Below are 15,295 nucleotides of genomic sequence, written 5' to 3' on the forward strand. Positions count from 1 at the left end.
TTTTACATTAAAAGTGAAGTTTTAGGAAAATTGAGGTTCATGTTCAGTTTTAGACAAAGTATCAAAAAGAGTATGGGCTCTATTAATGTAATTCTTTAATATATTTAAATTTTCTCTTGTGACTACATGTACTGTGGAAGAATTTAATGTTCAAACCAAAAAAAAAAATACGATTTACATTTAACACCGATCAGCAACCAATTTTTTTTTTTTTTTTTTTTTGGCCGCACCATGCAGCTTGAGGAATCTTGTATTTTGAATCATTAAACCTGCGCCCTAGACAGTGAAAGCATAGAGTCCTAACCACTGGACCACCAACCCTGGTTTTATGATTCCCCCAAGCCTGGTTTTATGACAACAGTAAAGGATTTCATATTTTACAAATCTTAAACAGATAGTTTTAATCCAAAATGGTTTTGTAGAAAGGGTATTAGAACAGTCAGGATGCCTGGTCATCAGCTTTGCATCTTGTAAAATGGTTTGCATCTTGTACAATGCTAAGAGAATAAAATATGCTAACATCTATGCTTCAGACTTCTTCCATGTTTCACTGTCCAAATTCCAGTCTATGATAGATGTATTTGTTTGTTTAACAAGTTCTTTTTGAGAGTTTACAGAGTGAAAAGCTCTGTTTTGTATTCCCAATAATTATCGATTGCATGTTCATTATCTACAGATCTTTAAGGAATAGTGCTAACACTTCTGAATGGTTATTATGGGCTTGGCCACAGGTGCTTTTTACCAGTTTTACTTATTCTCTCACTAGCTGTGTGAGGTATAGACCTGGATCCCTCCTTATTTTACAGACAAAGAAACTTTGAAGTTAGAGGCGTTTACTATCTTGCATAATTAAATAACCAGTAGAGCTAGAAATAAATCTTGTTCTGTTTGACTCCAAGAGTTTATATGTTAAAAAGGAAAGAAATTATGAATTTTTTTGTTTAATTTATTAGCTGTAAATCTTAAGTTTATGTAGTGTGAGGTTTTTTGTTTTAGTTGTTTATGTTTTACAAATTTTAGTTTTTAAATTGAAGTGAGCCCCGTTTGGGCCAAAAATTTTTTTTTTTTTTTTTTTTGGCTGTGCCGCACGGCATGCGGGATCTGAGTTCCCCAACCAGGGATCGAACCCGTGTCCCCTGCGGTGGAAGCACGGAGTCTTAACCACTGGACTACCAGAGAAGTCCCTTTATTTTCTTTTGGAGTTAAACTCTACCTCTCAGGAATGAAGTGTCTATTTTTTTTTTCATTATTGTTACGTGGTTGTTAATACACACACACACACACACACACACACACACACACACACACACACACACACACACACACAAAACACCTCAGTCACAAATAAATGGAAGTAGTTATGACTGTAACCTAACACTGTGTAGATTACTTAAATCCTGATTTCACTATTTGCTGCTTGTGCGACCTTGGTCAAAGTATTTAATCCCTCTGGGCCTTCTCTATCAAACGGGCCTACTCTGTTTCATAGGATTGTTATGAGGATTAAATGAGATAATTCAGTGCTTAGTACATAATAATATCTAACATTTACTAGTGTTTAGTATTGTCTTCTGTCAGAAGCTATCAGAATGAGTCCCACAATAGCCAATCCTGTAGATGTAGGTGAATTTCTCTAGTGTTAACAATACATCTAAGCAAAATGAGAAGGATTTATATTGTTTCAACTGACAGGTACTTCAGTTGCCTCATGATTAGGCTTATGATTTTTATGACAAGGACTTTGTTTTCTTACACAATCATTTCCTTGATTAAGCTTAGATTTTTGGGTGATCTTTCCATTTTGTATGGTTGGCTTCTCACTCGAATCATTTTCTTCCAGAAGGATGTGTTCCTTCTTTCCTTAAATGTTGTTGATTATTATATCAGTTCTGGTTGTTATGTTATAGACAATGTTAACATTGCAGAATACATTTGCATTACATTACATACACATTTAATTATATGTGTCTATAAATAAACTAGAGACACATTGAATGCTTACCCAGTGTCCTTCACTCTCTGAGTTGTTTACATATATTTCAGTAATCTTCTGAGGTGAGTACTGCTGCACATATTTATGGGTTGAGGAGATAAAGACAAAAAGATTAAATACTAATACTACACTGAGTGGTAGTGGTAATTTAAGGGATTACAAAAAGATAATTTTGACTATGAGATGTTTTTGCCCTATGGGCTGACTTTAGAAACCATAACCTCAGTTCTAGCCCCCCTCCCGTTTCCTTCCCCCCACACCCAATAGATGTGATTTCTTTGTGGTGCTTTGTTGATTTATAGTTACAGCAACCTGTTTCATGAAAACTCTCTAAGAATGGACTCTAGCCTGCCTTTCCTGCCTCCTTTCATGGAATAGTGTCAAAGTCTTGGACATAATAAAGAAAGACCTCAGTCCCATGGACCCATGCTTTGTTTTTGTCATTTGAGTAATATGTTGTACATATAGAATAATACATATCAAGCATGTACAATTTTAAAGAATAACTATAAAACCAACACCTGCCTGTGCCCAGGTCAAAGAACTAGAGCTCTGCCAGTTCCTTATATGCTCCCTCTGCATTTCCTGATGACACCTCCCACCCTCTGCCAGAGATGACTGCTGTCATGACCTTTGGGATATTCGCTCCCTTGTTGGTCTGTAGAGCTTAACCGTCTATATATATCTCTAAACAGAATAATATTAAGTTTTGCCTGTTTTTTGAACATTATTATTATAAGTGGATGTCATACTATATGTATTCTTTTGAAACTTGCTTCTCATTTATTTTTGATTGGACTCATGAGTAAAGAACTTGAAACAATTTGCTTACCTCATAACTTTTCATTTATGGAAATAATTGATGTTTGTAATTTTGTAAAATACAGTTTATAATGGAGATGAATTATAAATATTTATTCTTTTCCCCCTTAATTTCTCTAGTTATTGTAGCTTTAATAGACAGAATGGGAGATGCCAAAGACAAGGTTCGAGATGAAGCTCAGACTCTGATACTGAAGTTAATGGATCAAGTAGCACCACCTATGGTAGGCCTACATTTTAGAATTCAGATTTTGCTAATTAATGGTTAAATAACAGTAAAGATAGATGGTAATCACTGCAAGTCAGTAAAACCCCAGGGACATAAAAGCTAAAATTTTAAACAGTAAATTATTGCTAATGCTTTAAAGAAGTTGAAATTTAAGATAAAGTATCAATATTTAACTTTTTGATTTTTTGCTTTCCTTTTTCTGATTTTTCTATTCTTTAATGCTTTTTCAAAAAGCTAACTCATAGATTTAAGTGATTTGACAATATACTGATTATATTATTTGTTAGGATTTTCTGGTTTTCGCTACCTACAAATAATACAATGTTCAGTGAGAAAGCTTATTTTGAGAACTGCTGAACGTTATATGAATTTCTGCAACTCTTACTGAAACAAGGAGAAAATTTCTTATTTTAACAGATGGTTACTAATTATATAAGGCATATATTAGATGACGGTGACCTGTGTTTTTTGAATATGGTAGAAAAGAATTGCCCTTACGGATGTATTTTGAAAGAGGAGTAAAAATAAATTGACACGTAAACAAAGATTTAAAGAGTAGCTCATGTCGGGGGCTTCCCTGGTGGCGCAGTGGTTGAGAATCCGCCTGCCAAGGCAGGGGACACGGGTTTGAGCCCTGGTCCAGGAAGATCCCACATGCCGCGAAGCACCTAAGCCCGTGCGCCACAACTACTGAGCCCATGTGCCACAACTACTGAAGCCCGCGCGCCTAGAGCCCGTGCTCCACAACAAGAGAAGCCACCGCAATGAGAAGCCTGTGCACCACAACAAAGAGTAGCCCCCGCTCGCCACAACTAGAGAAAGCCCTTGTGCAGCAACGAAGACCCAATGAAGCCAAAAATAAATAAATAAATTTATTTAAAAAAAAAAAAGAGTAGCTCATGTTAAGTGGGAAAAAAAACAGAATTTACAAAATATAGTGATACTATGTGTTATCATATAAAATACAGTTTAAGAATTGTATTACATATGTTTTATAAAAAATCCAAATAGTAGTGAAAGTAAACTTCCTCAGATTTTTTATACCATAGAGTATAAAGATATATGTATAATCCTTATAATTTGATGGGTATCCTTTGACACTTGCTTAGCAGTTCAAATTTTAACTTGTTTTTGACATGCTGTTATTATGAGTGCTGTAAAGAGCATCCTTGTACATGTGTCTTTGGACATAAATGTAATTATAGAACAGAGTTCCAGAGACAGTGTTGCTGGATCAGGTTATTCACATTTAAGACTTTTTTGGTAAACTTCCAAGTTACCCTCCAGAAAGTTTGGCAGAGAGAAATAATATTAGTAGAACTGAATATAGAGTCCAGGGAGAATAGAGTCCAGGAGTAGGGGTTTGTGTGTATGTGTGAGAGTATGTGTGTATGTACACATTAATTTAGTAAATGGTAAGGGTGGTGTTTCTTAAATGTGGAGAAAGGATTGATTGGGACAATTGGCTATATGTTTAGGAAAACAAAGTTGAATTCCTTCGAATAACAAACCCATATAATTGTTTTAGATTGTTTGTATAGGTTTATCTATGCTTTTTCAAAAAAAAAAAGATTATAGTGGGTAGCAATAGAATGATTATGTTTCTGTATTTGGATCCAGTGTTAAAAGGAAAAAAAACCCTGAATTATAAAATGCTGAAAAAGCCTGTTCCATGTGACAGTCTGTACTAGTTGCTAGGCAACATTGGACCTTTTAAATGCTTACAATACTACTAGGCTTATAATGGTAACATTGTTATTGAAGGTTTCTAAAGTGTAGAAGAAATTATATGTCCTTGGAAATTTTAAGGTTTTTAAATGTTGGACACAGTTTTTCTGAGAATAATTGAAATCTAAAGTGAAAGATATAAAATAAAAATTAAAAATGTGATTAAGATATTTAAAAATGGGTGAGAACAGCATCAGTGCAAATTTGGCTTAGAAAAACTTGTAGAGAAATCTGTGGGAAAATTTAGCTACCAGTAAGGTTGGTAGTAAAGTTGAGAATAGATAAAAGATTATAACATGAGTAATTTAATTTTTTGTTATACATGTTTACTTTTCTTTCAAATAGTACATTTGGGAACAGTTGGCTTCTGGTTTTAAGCACAAGAATTTTCGATCTCGAGAAGGCGTGTGTCTGTGTCTTATTGAAACATTAAACATGTAAGTTTTATGATTACTGAAGTATGTTTTTCATTTTTCTAAAAAAAAAAAGCAAAATCCATTTCACAAAGCTCAAGGAAAGCTATGAAAATAACAAATTTTAAATAGTTATTAATTTATCTCTGGCACCAGAGTTTTTTTATTTGATAGCTTTATCTGTTAATTTTTTTGTATGTATGTTGTTATCTTTCATGTTGTTAATTTAAAATTATTAGTCATTGGTAAGAAGAGTTTCTTTTTTTCTCTTTAGTATGTTAATAGTTGCCACCCAAATAGATGGTCATATAACAAATACGCTGATATAACTTAGGATCTACCTCTGTTCTGGACCCAGTTTGGAATTTTTTTAAACTCAGTGGTATTTCAACAATTGTAGCCATTTTCCCCAGCCCCCTTTTGCCAGTTGGCCCTAGGTTTTCTAGAGCAATGCAGGTGGTTACCAAAATCATAGACTGAATAAGACTCCCCCAGGTAACCAGACAGTGAAGCTGACAGCAGTGTTCAGAGCTCTGACAGCATAGATGCCACAGAGCTCAGAACTCCAGCCTGAAGAAATTGTAAACTAGGGCTTTTGTTCTCTTTCTGGATTATTTTTTCAAGTTTTGTGCAACAAGATAGGTAATATATAGTAGCTTTCAACTTATTTTGTAGTGTTACTTCCTTTTCTCTAACTATACCTTCATTTTATTTTCTTTTACTCCTCTATGGTCCTTTCTGCCATCTAGAGCTTGTAAGTGCATTCAGTCTGCACAACTTTCATGGTTTTTGGCTGTCTTGTCATTTGCTTTCAACCCATGACCTCATCAAAATATTAATAAGCATAAATAAAGATCTTTTAATTTACTTATTGTACTGGAATGCAAATTTGTTTGAGACCCAGAGTCTAAAAAAACAGTATTTTAATGCAAAAGCTCAAATTTTCTAAGTGATTGATAGGTTGCTAGGTTTAAGAGTGCCATTGGTTGAACATTTTGCTCTGTTGGATCATGTGTTGACAGTTTTCATTGTCAGTCATGATTATTCAATTTTACATATCTCACATTGTTTAGAATTAGGTTTTGCTTGTGTCTCATATCCTTCATGTTTTAGTGATGTGTGCCCATGCTCTCCACCGTATTTGTCTTATTGAGACAGATAAAAGTATAAGGATATTTTGTTTACTGTTTGATTAAAACCAAATTCTCTTTATTTTTTTTTTCAAATTATATTTAGTTTTGGAGCTCAGCCACTAGTCCTCAGCAAGTTGGTACCACATTTGTGTATCCTATTCGGAGATTCCAACAGTCAGGTAAAATTTTATCTACATTTACGCACTGACTAATTTTTTAGCCACCTCTTGTTTTCTAATGCTCTTATTCCATTTTTAAAAAGAAGAGAGAGGGTGGAGGGGGGTGGTAAAATCAAGATTCCACTTCATTTTTTTCTTTTAAAGTCTACCACATTTAGTTTTTAAGAATACATTATGTTCACAAACGTAGCTTAAGTTTGTTAGCTGTTTGGCTAGTATTAAGGATAGATGGGACTTAAAGGATAGTTCTTGAGTTTGAAAGATTGAGTAACAAAGAACCTGAATTTCCTTATCTAGTCCTCCTATAAGCTAATTGTGAGGGCAGATTGTCAGCTTCCTTTTCATTCCTGCATAACAACTTTTGCAACAGTCATAACCCTGTTTGTGCCAGTGGTATATCACTTGTTGGAAATTTCATTCCCTGAGCTTCAAATACTATAGGCATAATACAGGGGTGTGGATCTTGTCCTTTGTGGTGGAGTTGAATCTTGGCTGTAACCCTTTTTGGCACAGCTTGGGCGTTTGGAATGACCCTGGATATTTCCTTGCTTTTAGGCCCTAGCTCTGCCTCTAGAGGTTTGTAGAGAGTTCTACTGTCTCTTCATTTGCCCTTCGACAGTGAGCTATGCAAAGGAACTAAAAGCTGTCTTCCACATTCCTGTCTTTAGGCCACATTTATTTTTTCTTTTAATTGTGGTAAAATATTCACAACATAAAATTTACCATTTCAGCCTTTTTTAAGTGTACAGTTCATTGGCAGTAAGTACACTGACATTGTTGTGCAGCCATCACCACCACCCATCTCCAGAACTTTTTCATCTTCCCAAGCTGAAGCTCTCTACCCATTAAACAATAACTCCTCATTTCCCCCAATCCTTCAGCTCTTGGTGGCCACGTTTTACTTTCTCTCCAAATGAATTTGACTGCTCATAAATGTGGAACCATACAATATTTGTCCTTTTGTATCTGGCATATTTCACTTAGCATAATGTCTTCACGGTTCATCCATGTTGCAGCATGTGTCAGAATTTCCTTCCATTCCTGTTTAAGGCTGAATAATATACCATTGTATGTATATACCACATCTTGTTTATCCATTCATCCATGGATAGACATTTGGGTTGTTTCCACCTTTTGGCTATTGTGAATAATGATGCTATGAACATTGGTGTATAATTATCTGTTTGCGTTCAGGCCACATTATTGAAAGGCAGTTTTATTCTACGAAAATATGTTAACCACGATAATGATTTGTAGTCATACAGTTATTATTAGTTCTTTATACAACATTATTACAAATAGAAGATTTTTTAAAAGCCACATTTATTTACATGTTTCTTAGATTTCTGTAAAACTTTTACAAGGTTTCTCTAGAGGTTTCTTGGCAGGTCGTCTTGGTTTTTGTTAATGACCTGCCATAATCTCCCAGGGGTTTAGAGGCATTAAAACCAACTTGGAGCTTCAAGTTGGTCTGTGAATTTAATGTTACCTTGAGGTGAAGTATTTTATTGTATCTCATGTAAGTTTTTTTTTAAAGTTCTGAATTATTTGGCAGGTTAGAGATGCTGCAATATTGGCTGTGGTGGAGATTTATAGACATGTGGGAGAGAAAGTGAGAGTGGACCTTTATAAGAGAGGAATTCCCCTTGCTAGGTAAGTCTTGCTAAATTTATTTTTTTGCCAGTGGTTTCAAAGGTTTTAATTTCATGTGCTTATTTAAAATAGGTTCAATTTTCTGGAATGCTTTAATATTCAAAAGATATAAAAGGACATATAGGTTATTACTGTTTAAAAAATTATTAAGATTCTATACTGTTCTAGACAGGATAGTATAATGAACCTTCATGTACCTATTATCCATCTTCAATAACTAACTTGTGGACAGTTTTGTTTGTTACACCCTTACCTACTTACTCTTGTCCTGTATTATTTTCAAGCAAATCCAACTCATAACATTTCATCTGTAATTATTCAATATATTTCTTTTTATTTTATTTAAAAATTTTTTTTCACTGAAGTATAGTTGATATACAGTGTTTCAGGTTTACAGCAAAGTGATTTAGTTTATATGCATATATATACATATATATAATCTTTTTCAGATTCTGTGCCATTATAGGTTATTACAAGATATTGAATATAATTCCCTGTGCTATACAGTAGGTCCTTTTTGTTATTCAATATATTTCTAAAGGGAAAAAAAATCTTTTTTCCAATCACAACCATGATGCAATCATCACAGCTTACATTTTTTTGCAAATAATTCTGTAATATCAAATATCCAGTTAGGGTTCAAATTTTCATAAATGTCATAATGTTTTATAAATGTTGTATGTATATATTTTAACAGTTTGTTTGAATCAGTATACAAATAAAGTCCAACAGTTAGTTGATATGTATTACAAGCCTTTTTAAATCTTTGTGTACCCCCAAATACTTTTTTCCTTGTGTTTTATTTGTTGAATAAGTTGGGTAGTTTACCCTGAAAGGTTTCCCATATCCTGGATATTACTAATTCTTTTCCTGTGTTGTGGTTTAATGTGTTCTTCTGTCTTTATATCCTTTAAATTGGTAGTTGGATCTATAGGCTTGATCAGATTTTCGGTGGGGGGTGGCAGGAGGAGCAAGACTACTTCATAGGTGGTGGTGTGTTCTGTTTACATAAGCCTCATCAGATCTGGCTGCCTCTCTTACCACGTAGATTATTTCCAGTATGAATTATTTTTTAGGCAATAAGGTTGTCTAAAAAATATGCATTTTGTTTACTTATTTATTCATTTGCTTTCTACTTCCAGGGTTAACAAGAATTTTATTTGAATAAATTCTGTATCATTTTATGAAAGAAATGGTATTAATGTATATTGATATATTTTGTGTGAGTGTATATATATATATGTTACATTATATATTTTTAAATTTATACTGAGATTATGTTTTTTTAAAGTATTTAGAATTTTTATTCAATTTTGACATTCATACAGAATAGTGCATAAATTGTAAGTATGCAGCTCTGTAAGTTATCACAAAGTGAATACACACATGTATCTACCACACAGGTGAAGAAGTAGAACATTACAACATTCCAGAATCCTCCCCAAATCTTTCTTAATCCTTGTCTTTTCTCTCCTACCCAGAAGTAACCATAATCCTGACTCTATCACCATACGTTAGTTTTGCCTGTGTTTGAATTTTATGTAAATGGAATCATATAGTGTATATTTTTTGTGTCTTGCTTCTTTCAGTTAACGTTATCTCTTTAAGGTTCATTTGGGTTGTTGGATCCAGCTATAGTCGTTCATTTTCATGGCCTTATAGTTCTCCTTTGTATGAGTAGGTCATACTTTATGAATCCATACTGTTGATGGACTTCTGAGTTGTTTTCATTTTGGAGCATTTATGAATTAATGTTGTTAGAAACATTCTTATGCATGTCTTTTGGTATACTTATATATTTGTTCTCTTGGAATATATTTGAATGGAATTGCTGGGCCATAGGGTATGTTTGCCTTTAGTTGATATTCACAGACAGTTTTCCAGAGTGGCTGGAATACTGGATGATTTCATTTATATGAAATGGCCAGATATGGCAAATCTGTAGAAGGGAAGTTAGATTAATGGTTGCATAGGATTGAGGAAATTGGGAGGAATGGGGAGTGACTGCTGATGGGTACAGGGTTGTTTTTTGGGATGATGATGACATTCTGAAATTGATTGTGTACATCTCTGGCTTTATATTAAAAACCATTGAATTGTGCACTTTAAAGGGGTGAATTATATGGTATGAGTTTTATCTCAATAATTGGCTGTTATAAAAAAAGATAAGTTCTGAGATACCTAATTACCTCTTTCGTATTGTACTTGCAATTTATTATTATGACTCTAAACTTAAATATGGACTTTGGATAGAGTTGCTTTTCCAGTTTTATCCTAGTGCTTTACTGTTCTCTATCCTTTTCCTGAATCAGAACCTTCCAGAGCTTTACAGGCCTCTATTCTTTGGCCTCCTAAGTTGTGTTTTGGATATTCCAGCCTCTGTTGTATTTGCCTTCTGTTGAATTTCCTAAATTCTTTTTCTTCCTGAATTACTTAAAAGATCCCAGTCTCTTCTTTCTACTCTTACATTGTTCCTTTCCTCCTTTTCCATCAGATTATATGTGTAATGATCCTCCATTATGAATAAGCTTGTTTTTCTAAATAGCTATATTATTATTTTATAATAGCTTTTTATTATTTCTTTTTCCTTTCTTTCTCCCTGTTACTGTTATATTTGCCTGGTATTTCAGTTGACCCCTCTTCCCATTAAAGCTGCCTGTATCTGCATTCCTTGCTGTATATTTTATCTGTCCCACCTCATTCCTTACCAACCCTCTTTTCTCTCAGAGCTTCCAGCCCTTAGTTTCCTACTCCCTTTTTGCTACTGAATAGCTGAGTGTTAATTTCATGCTTCTTAACATCTTGTTCTGCCTTTTTCCCAGAGAGCTTTCCTAAATCCTCTCCTTTCTGTTTCTGGGCTGTCTGGTCTTCATTCTGAAGTCCCATCTTCCAATTCCAGTTTTCCCTCCCAGGTCTCATCTTGTCCATCTTGTCTCTGGGCAGCCTGTCTAGTGTCTGCTCAATTCTCTGGAAGGTAACTACTTTGTAGGATGAAGGGACCTGTGTCTTTTGACTGCAGTGCTTTCAGATGTGTGAATATTTGTTGAATTTAATGGGGGTAAGAGCTGAGGTTAAGGTTTAGAAATCCCATTATAATGAATTCCTAGAAGGTTTTCAACTAAAAAAAATTTTTTTAGACCAAACAGTATTTTCATCCTCAGTTTACAAGTAAAAAATGACAGGATGTGGACCAAGGCTTAACTAAGGTTTTAGAAGTGAAATCATGACAGAACCCTTGATGTGAGAAAAACATTTGGCAATTAAAGACTTAACCCAAATCTCTAAGTCATAATTTAAGAATCATAGTGGGACTTACCTGGTGGCACAGTGGTTAAGAATCCGCCTGCCACTGCAGGGGACACAGGTTCGAGCCCTGGTCCAGGAAGATCCCACATGCCATGGAGCAACTAATCCCATGTGCCACAACTACTGAGTCTGCACTCTAGAGCCCGTGTGCCACAACTACTGAAGCCTGCGCGCCTAGAGCCCATGCTCCACAACAAGAGAAGCCACTGCAATGAGAAGCCTGTGCACCGCAATGAAGAGTAGCCCCAGCTCGCCACAACTAGAGAAAAGCCCGCGCGCAACAGCGAAGACCCAACACAACCAAAATAAATAAAATAAATAAATTTAAGAAAAAAGAATAAATCATAGCATGGTATAATATTGGAAAGTAAAAAATAGTGCTGTCAGCATGATCCCATGATCATGGTCTGGAAAAAATTTATATATAAATATGAAACATCGGAAAGCATGCAGTTAAATAAGTTCTCTGGATGGTGGGATTGTGGTTTTTTTCTTTGTTCCTATTTATATTTCCTAATTTTCTTCTATAATGAGTATACATTGCTTTTGTAATAAGAAACACTTTTTTTTAAAAAGTGAAAGCAGAAGTGTATTATTCTGAATATAAAATCAGAAGTGCTAATAGAATTGCTGTTGAATTAAAATAGGTTAACAGGAAAAACATCAGATTATCAGTCATATCAGCATCACTTTAATTTCTGACATATTTCATTGTTTTTATGTTTGCCTTAAGTTTCCTTAGCATGATTTTTATGTGCTTTTTAAAAATGTCTTGGTTACTGAGTAGATTCATTATGAGGTTGGAACTAAAGTATTGGGTTGGCCAAAAAGTGCCTTTGGTTTTTAAGTAAAAATAAAAGGCACATTTTTCATTTTCACCAAGAACTTTATTGAACAGCGTACTCACCCTTTTGTTCCACTACCTTCTGCCATTTTTCAGGCAACTTCATAATTCCATCTTGCCAAAACTTTTTATCTTTTTGAGCAAAGAACTGTTCCAGGTGCCTTTTCCAGTCTTCCAGGGAGTGGAAATTTTTTCCATTAAGAGAATTTTGTAAAGACCTAAATAAATGGAAATCCAAAGGTGCATAGTCTGGTGAATACAGCAGATGAATCAGAACTTCCCAGCCAAGCTGTAACAGTTTTTGCCTAGTCATCAAAGAAACATGCGGTCTTGTGTTATCCTGATGGAAGATCATGCGTTTTCTTTTGTCGCTTTTCGTCGAGTGCTGCTTTCAGTTGGTCTAATTGGGAGCAGTACTTGTTGGAATTAATCGTTTGGTTTTCTGGAAGGAGCTCATAATAGAAGACTCCCTTCCAGTCCCACCATATACACAGCATCACCTTCTTTGGATGAAGACTGGCCTTTGGTGTGGTTGGTGGTGGTTCATTTTACTTGTCCACGATCTCTTCCATTCCACCTTATTGTACAGTGTCCACTTGCCATCGCCCATCACAATTTGTTTTAAAAATGGAACATTTTCATTATGTTTAAGTAGAGAATCGCATGCAGAAATACGGTCAAGAATGTTTTTTTCGCTTAACTCATGTGAAACGCAGACATCAAAGTGATTAACATAATCAGGCTGGTGCAAATGATTTTCAGTGCTTGATTTGGATATTTTGAGTATGTCAGCTATCTCCTGTGTTGAGAACAATGTTGACTGGTCTCAATTAATGTCTCGATTTGATCGCTGTCAACTTCAACTGGTCTGCCTGACCATGGAGCATAGTTCAGCAAGAAATCTCCCACATGAAACTTTGCAAACCACTTTTGACACGTTCGATCAGTCACAGCACCTTCTCCATACACTGTCCAAATCTTTTTTTTGCATTTCGGTTGCGTTTTTACCTTTCTTGAAATAATAAAGCATAATATGCCAAAAATGTTGCTTTTTTTCTTCCATCTTCAATGTTAAAATGGCTACACAAAAATTCACCAATTTTGATGTCTTTTTTTAAATGCACGCTGATATGACAGCTGTCACATACAGTCTAACAAAATTGTTTCGAATGAAGTTAAAGACAACTAAGTGCTACTAGAGCCATCGTATGGAAAAAACCGAATGAACCTTTTGGCCAACCCAATATTTTTGATGGGTTTGGGGAAATAATTTTATGATGAAAATATGAAACTGCTTTGTGTGAAACTTACCTTTTTTTAAAAATTGAGGTATAGTTGATGGTACAATATTATATAAGTTTCGGGGGTACAACATAGTGATTCACAATTTTTAAAGGTTATATTCCATTTATGGTTATTATAAAATATTGGCTATATTCCCTGTGTTGTACTATATATCCTTGTAGCTTATTTATTTTATACATCGTAAACCCCTACCCTTGAAGGTTACCTTTTCACAAATATACCTGCGAGTGTGTAGAGTGCTACCTGTATTTGACTGCTTTGCTCTACTGAAGAGATGCATTTTGTGTCTGCTTTCAGTGAGTTAATTGTAAAAGGGAGTTGTATAGAGCTAACTGAATCCTTGGAATTGTTTTTTCTCAGGGAGATGGTGAAGGAAATTGTTTCTAATTAAAACTGTATGTAAAACAAACAAATAAAATTTATTCTTTATTCCCAGATTAGAAATGATACTTGGCAAATTTGATGAAGTGCAAAATTCAGGTGGTATGATTTTGAGTGCCTGCAAAGGTAAGAATAATTAAGTTATTCCAGTTCTCAAACATTTCTAAGATTATTTAGCAAAGTTTTAGACACTGAAATATGTCTTCAAGTCAACTATTATATCACTGATTCAGCAAATTTGACTTTGTGGCTTAAAACTTGTTTAGGATAACAAAGTCTTTACATCCTGCTGATCATTACCTATCCTCTGACTCTTTTGGAGTAAGTGAAAATTTAATAATGGGTTAATTGTGTGAAATGATACTATTCTTTTGCCTTATATTTGGTATCTTCTGGGTTGAAGATATGATGACCCTCTTGCCTTCTATGGTCTGTGCACAATATGTGTTTTTTACTCCCAGAGTAATTGTGTTTTTTTTAATTTATTTTTTTAATTGAAGTATAGTTGATTTACAGTGTTACGTTAATTTCTGCTGTACAGCACAGTGACTCGGTATATACATATATGCTTTTTTTTTTTGGCTGTGTTGGGTCTTTATTGCTGCGCACGGGCTTTCTCTAATTGCGTTGAGTGGGGGCTGCTCTTCACTGTGGTGCACGGGCTTCTTACTGCGGTGGCTTCTCTTGTTGCGGAGCACAGGCTCTAGGCGCGTGGGCTTCAGTAGTTGTGGCACGTGAGCTCAGTAGTTGTGGCGCGTGGGCTCTAGAGCGCAGGCTCAGTAGTTGTGGCACACGGGCTTAGTTGCTCCACGGCATGTGGGATCTTCCCGGACCAGGGCTCGAAGCCGTGTCCCCTGCATTGGCAGGCGGATTCTTAACCACTGAACCACCAGGGAAGTCCTCTACATTCTTTCTTATTTTCTTTTCCATGATGGTTTATCCCAGGATATTGAATATAGTTCCCTGTGCTATACAGTAGGACCTTGTTTATTCATTCTATATATAATAGTTTTCATCTACTAACCCCAAATTCCCAATCCATCCCTTCCCCACCTTCCCTCCCCCTTTGTAACCACAAGTCTGTTCTCTCTGTCTGTGAGTCTGTTTCTGTTTCATAGATAGGTTCATTTGTGCCGTATTTTAGATTCCACATATAAGTGATATCATATGGTATTTGTCTTTCTCTTTCTGACTTCACTTAGTCTGATAATCTATAGTTGCATCCATGTTGCTGCAAATGGCATTATTTCGTTCTTTTTTATGGCTGAGTAGTATTCCATTGTATATATGTACCACATCTTCTTTATCC

At 35.0% G+C, this 15,295-nt stretch overlaps 1 protein-coding gene across 2 annotated transcripts in view; it reads left to right on the forward strand.

Moving 5' to 3' along the window:
* CLASP2 (cytoplasmic linker associated protein 2) overlaps positions 1 to 15,295 on the forward strand; it is a 170,054-nt gene that overhangs the window by 16,873 nt on the left and 137,886 nt on the right. For both annotated transcript variants that reach the window (XM_068558803.1, XM_068558804.1), the window contains exons 3-7: positions 2,936 to 3,039; positions 5,118 to 5,209; positions 6,422 to 6,497; positions 8,053 to 8,150; positions 14,042 to 14,112. In XM_068558803.1, the coding sequence (XP_068414904.1) occupies positions 2,936 to 3,039; positions 5,118 to 5,209; positions 6,422 to 6,497; positions 8,053 to 8,150; positions 14,042 to 14,112 (441 nt within the window). The remainder of the gene's footprint in view (positions 1 to 2,935; positions 3,040 to 5,117; positions 5,210 to 6,421; positions 6,498 to 8,052; positions 8,151 to 14,041; positions 14,113 to 15,295) is intronic.

The sequence above is a fragment of the Eschrichtius robustus genome, chromosome 12 (genome assembly GCF_028021215.1).
Source record: "Eschrichtius robustus isolate mEscRob2 chromosome 12, mEscRob2.pri, whole genome shotgun sequence".
Taxonomy (NCBI): Eukaryota; Metazoa; Chordata; class Mammalia; order Artiodactyla; family Eschrichtiidae; genus Eschrichtius; species Eschrichtius robustus.